The following is a 7331-nucleotide window of genomic DNA, read 5'->3' on the forward strand; positions in this document are numbered from 1 at the left end:
CCCTAGACCATAGTTGGTCTCTAATATTATTTATGACTAGACGACAATGTTGTTATCTTTAAAAGCTTATCATTTTCACATGTGTAGATCCATATATTACGTCATTTTTTAATTTATAGTAAGTTAGAGGTAAATGTGCAAAACACATCAAGAACCAAAATTATCCAAGGATATGTGTCATGTAATTGTAGATTTCCATTGTACAAGTAAAAGAAATTGTAGTATTGCAAGAATGGCCATATACAAAATATGTAATTAGCCTAGCAGTCCTTTACTTCACCAATGAGTCTGCATGTGCATTTGTTATTTGAACTACAACATCACTTGCCTCATCAACTTGCGAGTTGCCTACGTCTGCAGGTGTTCTACTTGGGATTCCTCTGCGTCTCCTAGCCTTTTCAGCCCAGTTGACAAGGCCTTCAGTCACGTTTTCGTCAAACATAACTCTTTTGAAAGAACTCCCCATCTTTACCATTATGAAAATTGAATTAGAGTGTAAACATAGAGATTGAGGGCAGTTAGTTAAATTATTCTAGTAAATACCTACATGGTGGCATCAAATTTAGGAAAACAAACTATTCATATAAACAATAAGTTATATGATCACCTATATGTACCAATTCGTATATAGAATATTGTACTAGTAAATAAATTTTTTGTTACCAAGAATTAGTTACTCATAGACCTACTGAGTTGAGCAATCACTAAATATTCAAAGAAGTTCAAAGGCAATCCACATAGTTTAGAAAATAAACTCACATGAGAGACGATGGCATAAAGCGGTAGGGTGATGTAACAACAAACGAGTTGGCTAATGACACTGAAAGAAAGGAAACAAATAATGAGTTTCTTAAAATATCAAGATGTTGTGATTTACTAGTTACTCCTATGTTACCTTATGACAACTCGAGCTATAGCATATGCTCGATTTCCCATGATGCATGATTTAAATCCATATGTCACCTGCATGGTTGGCAATGCAACAGTTAGTTCTACATATACATATACAAGAATTGGACTAACTTTCAAGAACAAGCTCGATCAGAAACTTATAGTCTATGCAATTTCATCATATTGTTATTGTCTTCAAAACTAGAAGTTAGTTTGATTGGTGCCTAGTTAACATATTATTCTTACCAATAGCCAAAAGAATAGTGCAATCTCAAATGCGTTTTGGAATAGGACAATGTGGATCAACAAAAGGACCAACTTTGGCCGATGGAACCAAAAGAAATCATCTGAAGGAGCCACTACTAAATCTCCTTGAATCGCCGTATGCTTTTGTGCAACCTCGTAAGCCAATTCTGTAATGATGTGCTCCATCTTGCTTCCAACCAAAAGTAGCATCTACCAAAAAATCAATCGATGTTATAGTTATTCCTTTATGCACGATCCTTGTTATAAACAACAATTGTGTTCACTGTAAAGGTTGGTGTACTTTGGCGAAGTCCTACTTCATTATAGAATTATGAATTTTACAAAAAAAAAGGCTTGGCAATATTATGTATTGAAAATATGTGTATCTCATTATGCTCATTTTTCTATTTGCATTATGTCTCACGTTTACTTACAATGAATGGAACTAACGATATCCAAATGTAGACATACAAACCTACAATTATGACAAAAGAATAGTGTTATTATCGCATGAGTAATATAATATTATGTAGTGAATACAACCAAAAAATGAAAATTCAATAAACAAAGTTGTGAATGGGCCATAACTTGCAACCATTGGTGATACAAACCTTGAACATTCAACAACAAGAATACCATGAGCAATGCCCAGAGGTACCAACTACATAAGAACAACATGCAAAGTAGTTATTGTCTAAATCAAAAAATGAAAATACCAAAAGTCATGCTTTAGAAAAGAACATGACATTCATTTTGTAATAATAGCATTGATAACTTACCTAATACCAACAACCTTCTTGAAATCAACCTCCAACGCTCTGATCATGTAATTGTAAAAATTGAATGTTGGGTTACAATGTTTCTGTGAGAAGGAAACAAATAAAATGTTAATTAGTTCCAATGATATGGAAACATATATGTGACGTTCATTGATGGTAATATATGGCTAGTTACCATGACGAAACCAAGTCGCATTGTTGTGTAGTCTTCCTCAGTGACCGATCCATAGAATTGTTTGAAGAATGAACACTAAAAAAGGTGAATTAGTTTATAATCCAACTATAATCAAGAACAGATGAAATATGAATAATGTTTTGATACTTCAAATATACCATCCAACCAAATATCCTCCACCGTTTTTTGTGACCTTTAAAATGGTCTTGAATAAACTTGAACTCTTGAACATGCTTGATCATTTCAGGAGCTACATAACGAATCTTAAATATCATCAGGAAATAGTGGACACAACTTTATGTTGAGAAAAACAAAGGTGAAGTTATCATTATTCAAATTCTAAAACTATCGGCATCATACCATTATCACCATTTGCATGAATCTTGCTCTCCCAGTGATGCCAATTTCTCGTCTAGATGATAATTGATAAAAAAATCAATAGGAAGAACATGATAGATTACTTGTTAATACACATATAGTTTGAGGTTTAGTACCTGCACAGTTCCTAGAATAATGGTAGACGCGCTGAGAACAAAATGAGTGACCGCCAAGATGAAGATAAATATGTGCAACTGATGAATAGCTTCAACAGAGAGTACCGGAACTTTGCCCTACATGCGGAATATCAAATGAATATTTATATATATATAAGGGCCAATCTGTTGAAGATGGAAAACCCATCAAATACCAAATACCTAGGATAAATGCAGAAGTTAAGTGTTGTGTAGTTTGTAAATTTCTTGGAATTTTCTGAAATCTTTGCGATATTTCTAAGCCTTTTGCGGTGGATATTTCTAAGCATTTATCAACATTCAACTATTCTCGTATATACTCTGCTTTGTTTAGAATTGTGGTTACATGTTGGTGAACCAGACTCCCACGATAGTGCCATTTTAAGCTCATTGATGTAAAATCTCATTCATGGGCGGATCCAGTAGGGAGTCACGGGTACCACATCACACTAGGAAAATGTGAAGTTTCTTTTTACCATCTAGTAATACGTATATGTAGCATTTTCCAGCGATTCACTCCAACGTCCAAAGCTAAAATTAACAAATCTGATATAAGCCTAAGATAGCAAGATCTACTGCAAGTCCATTGATATCTTTTAATCAGCTGGTTCACTCCTGTAATTGTGATCTTGCATGCACCATTACAAAGAAAAACACAGACTTTTTTAGTCAACTAGACCAAATTCCTACCTTAGAAATAAAAACTAGACCGAATTTAAAATTGTTCCCGCTAACCAGCAGCCAGGCAGCCAACGAGAGAAGTCGAAGCATATGGGTACTCGTAATAGCAAGGTTAATAGCATAGCCAGCAGTCTTGGAAGTCACTCAAACTGACGTCCGTGTCGCCCCCCGAGCGCCACAACTTTTCCCCAACTCCCTTTTCTCATCTCATCGCCGCTAGAGGAGCCGGCTGGCGAAGCCCATCAGGCTCTGGGGATGATGGCAGTTGGGTGCGCCTTCGGCTAGTTCGTGGCGGTGGGTGTGGCTGCTCTGAGGTGTGGCATAGGTGATGTTCGGCCTTCGGCCGCGTCCGCGCAATCTCCTTTCCAGCAGGTGGCGCGGGCCGCTGACATGTGGTGCGCTTGCTCGTGCTGGCCTACTATGGTGTTGATCGGGCTCATGGGGGCCGGGATTGCGGGATTCAGTGGAAGATCTTGCATGCTGGTGATGCATGCAGTGGCATGGCGACAATGCGAGCAACTTGTGTTGTATGGCGTTCTCTTCCCCTGCGTGGCCCCGACTACCACCCCAACTTCGCGGTGCTGGACTCACCACCCTCCCACCACCCCATGGCCTCCTATCCCTCCGGTTGCACCGGGTGAAAACCATAGGTCTAACCCTAGTTGGTTATACCTGGAAATAACGGCGTCTTCAGATTGTTAGCTTGTCGAGGGCATTGCTTGGAGTTTGCTCAGAGTTGATCTTTTGGGTGAAAACCTACGATCTGATCTTCGATGGTTGGATCTGGCAACGACGGCACTAACGTGTCGTTCCTTCGGAAAGGCATTGCTTCCAAAGAATCTTGATTGTCGTCCTTGTGTCGTCAAGAGCTGGTTGGCGTTGGTGGTCGTTGTTGCATATCATCAATCGCTTGTTTGATTGTTTTTGAATTTTTTTTTTCTCCATCCACCTAAGCATAGCGGTCTTGTATGTCGTTGCTCTTTGCTGGTGTTATCTTTTGTGCATGTGTGTGCTGGTGTCGGTTATGTGTGCATTCTAGTTATGCAAAGACCGGGTGTGTACTCGTTATGATTGTATCCGTCATGCTACATTATGAATCAATAAAAAAATGCCCTTTATCCGGAAAAAAATATGGCTCATGATTCATACGGCTGATATGGCTCATATGAACGTTCGATGTTTACCTTTTTTAGGCAGTGATCATCGGAGGCGGCTCCAGCGGCCAGAAGCCGCCTGGCCCCGCCCAGAACGAAGTGCGCGGTCTCGGCGACGCCGTCCGGCGCAGGTGGCTTGCAGGGCAGCATGTGGCCCATGACGCTCCGTCGCACGCACAGCCTCCCCATGACCCCCTGGAACACGGCGAGCAGCAGCGATATGAATCCCAGCACCATGAGCTCCTCCTTCACCCTGAGGAGGACCTCATACAGCGGCTTCTTACTGCTCCTCATCATCCTCTGCAAACGTGCGCGCCCAAACGCAACAGTTAACACAGAAACAGTTAAGAAAGAAGACGACGTAGTAGCTTCATCGTACGTAACGCATGTATACCTTGCCTAGGCGGTGGAGCAAGCGCTCGAAGACGAGGGAGATGATGACGATGGCGGAGCAGATGGACGCCACGATCCATGTCGGCGTCAACTCGAGCGGCTTGGGTTTCCCTTCTTCTCCGCCGGCCATGGCGCCCCAAGCAGGGTCACTGCTAACCCTTGTTATTACTGTTAGTATTCCTCAACGACATGAACAAGCAAGCAAGGGCCAGTTCTTGATCGACTTATAATGGTCCTCGATGAGCACTAGCATAGGGGAAGTCCATTCCAAAACACAGTTCAAGAAAACAAGATGAAGAGAATGGCAACGATGATTACAATGTGCCCTCCCCATTTTCCAAACACTTTGCAGAGTACGCAGTCCATGGTCTCTGCCACACTGTCGATGTACGCTATGCCCCCAAGCTTCTTCACCTATGGGATTTGGTCTGTTGTTCCCAGAATCTGGTAGAGGTTTCGAGGCTGGCCGTCGCTGCCGTCGCGCGTCGTGTCCTGCTCCACGTCCCGACACGGCGTTCCTCGGTCCTGGCCTTCTCACACGGTCACGCTTGATCCAACGCATTACCGGTTGTCCTTGATCATCTGGTTTTATTTTCAGGTCCAATGCCGTTTGATCTCGATAGAACAGCTGTGAGGGCGTTCATCGAGGGTTCCTTTTCAACGAATGCTCGCCAGTTAGCATTACCGTGCATTATTTCATTCTTCCGAGGGCGAGACGGGTCGTGACGCAGCGGCGGCACGGAATCCGGAAGGTTCTAGAAAGAGGTGGGCACATGCAGAAAATGCTGTCATGTACCTGTGGTCCGTGAAAGGGTCACGCGGTGGTAGCCAAGAGCAAGATCCAAGCACCCGTCGCATCGGCCGTATCGCCCGTGTCCTTAGCTAACCTCATGGGGCTGGGTTTTTTTTTTTTGGACGGGGCTCATGGGGCTGAGTTAGTTCACGTGGCTGTCACCATCGACAACTTGAGAGGACCGGCTCGCCATTTCGGGGATATACAAGTCGATGAGCATGCGACATCCAGGGTAGATCGCATGCATGCCCGACTACCGAACCCAAATGGCACACTAGTGTCCAGGAAAGAACACGTCAGGATTACAGGCAGGACAAAATCAGGTTTCTGGGACATCTTGCATTTCACGGAGGTTGTGAGGTAGCCGAGATTGCTTGGAAGGCAAAACTCAAGAAGCCCAGATTAAATGAGCACAGAAATGGCGCGTAGCAGTACCAGGGAAATACCCAAGGACATATAAAAAAGAGAGAGAGAAGTGAGACAAACGCATCAACTTGATACGGGATACAGGACCACGCATGAGCACATGCACGGTCTACTGGCCAGCGTTGCCAATACGCTGGGCAATTACGACTGGAAGCAGTAACCGCCAGCTGACCAGTGCCCTAGACAGGAGATGTAAACTACTAGAGCATTTTTTTTTGAACGTTGGCAGTAGAGCTGCTAAATTCATTGATGAGAAGAAGTGTTACAAGAGCCCTTCGGAGAGGAAAGCACAGCAAGGGCTGATGCAAAAAGAAAAGAAAGTGAAATGCCGACACCACCACAAACCCAAGCACCACCAAACAAGACATGCACACCAACGGAATCCATCGTTGGGTCTCCAAGGTAACGCCTCCAAGGAGAAAGTGATGTCGAGGACAACACCGTTACCCGATTTGGCTAAGCCAAATCTTAGATTTTCACCCGGAGACCGCAAGCTATGAGGTATGAAGAGCAAACGAGCTCCACGGCAATACCTCCAAGGAGGAAGACGACATTTATAGACGCCACTACCGTCGGCACTGACCAGATCAATGCGGCTTTTCATCTGAAGCTGAATCTTCCACCAAACTGGATCCGAGGCCTACCAGCGCCACCGGACAGAGCAAGGCCATGCACACACTACCAGGAACGGACTTGCCACTGCCGCTCGCAGAAACTCGGCAAACACGAGCCAACCTGTCTGGGCCGCCCCGCCGCACGCAGACTGGGCGAGCCAAACCAGATCCGGCCATCCCCTGCCTCCGTGCGCAGAACCTGGGCGAGGATCCGCACCGCACTGCACAGGAAGAGCCGAGAAATGAACTGGAGCTTAGCCGGCTCGCACCGCAGCACGCCGAAACTAGGCAAACACCACGCCAAACTGACCACCTCGCACCACCGCGCGCAAGGTCAGGACCAACCGAGCTGGATCTGGTCTGCCTGGACCCTACTCTGCACCACAGCCACTGCACGGCGCCGCTACTCCACGAGCAGGACGTGGACATGCTTGGCAAGGAGGGGCCCCCAGCACTCGCCGGCCACACCGAACAACCACCACCAACACGTCCTCGGGCAGCGAGATCCGGTGATGGGAACATCAGATCAACGACCGCAGCAAGGTCCGCACCTCACGCGCAAACCTACCCCGGCCCCGACACCCGCCCTAGCGCCCCGCGCTCACCGCCTGCTCACCGCGCGCGCCGCGCCCACCGCGCCAGCCAGGCTCCCCGGCGCCCGCTCACC

General features: G+C 45.3%; 1 protein-coding gene across 1 annotated transcript; it reads right to left on the reverse strand.

Moving 5' to 3' along the window:
- Positions 1 to 271: 271 nt before the first annotated feature.
- LOC119325948 (MLO-like protein 1) lies at positions 272 to 4961 on the reverse strand. Its single transcript, XM_037599668.1, has 13 exons — positions 4833 to 4961; positions 4469 to 4738; positions 2586 to 2702; positions 2452 to 2503; positions 2250 to 2341; positions 2092 to 2166; positions 1917 to 1999; positions 1749 to 1798; positions 1572 to 1612; positions 1138 to 1347; positions 896 to 963; positions 760 to 820; positions 272 to 466 (listed from the first exon to the last, which is right to left on the reverse strand). Exons 1-13 carry the CDS (start codon positions 4959 to 4961, stop codon positions 272 to 274), a joined length of 1443 nt encoding a protein of 480 aa, XP_037455565.1.
- Positions 4962 to 7331: the final 2370 nt, after the last annotated feature.

This window comes from Triticum dicoccoides, chromosome 6B (assembly GCF_002162155.2).
Source record: "Triticum dicoccoides isolate Atlit2015 ecotype Zavitan chromosome 6B, WEW_v2.0, whole genome shotgun sequence".
Classification (NCBI taxonomy): domain Eukaryota; kingdom Viridiplantae; phylum Streptophyta; class Magnoliopsida; order Poales; family Poaceae; genus Triticum; species Triticum dicoccoides.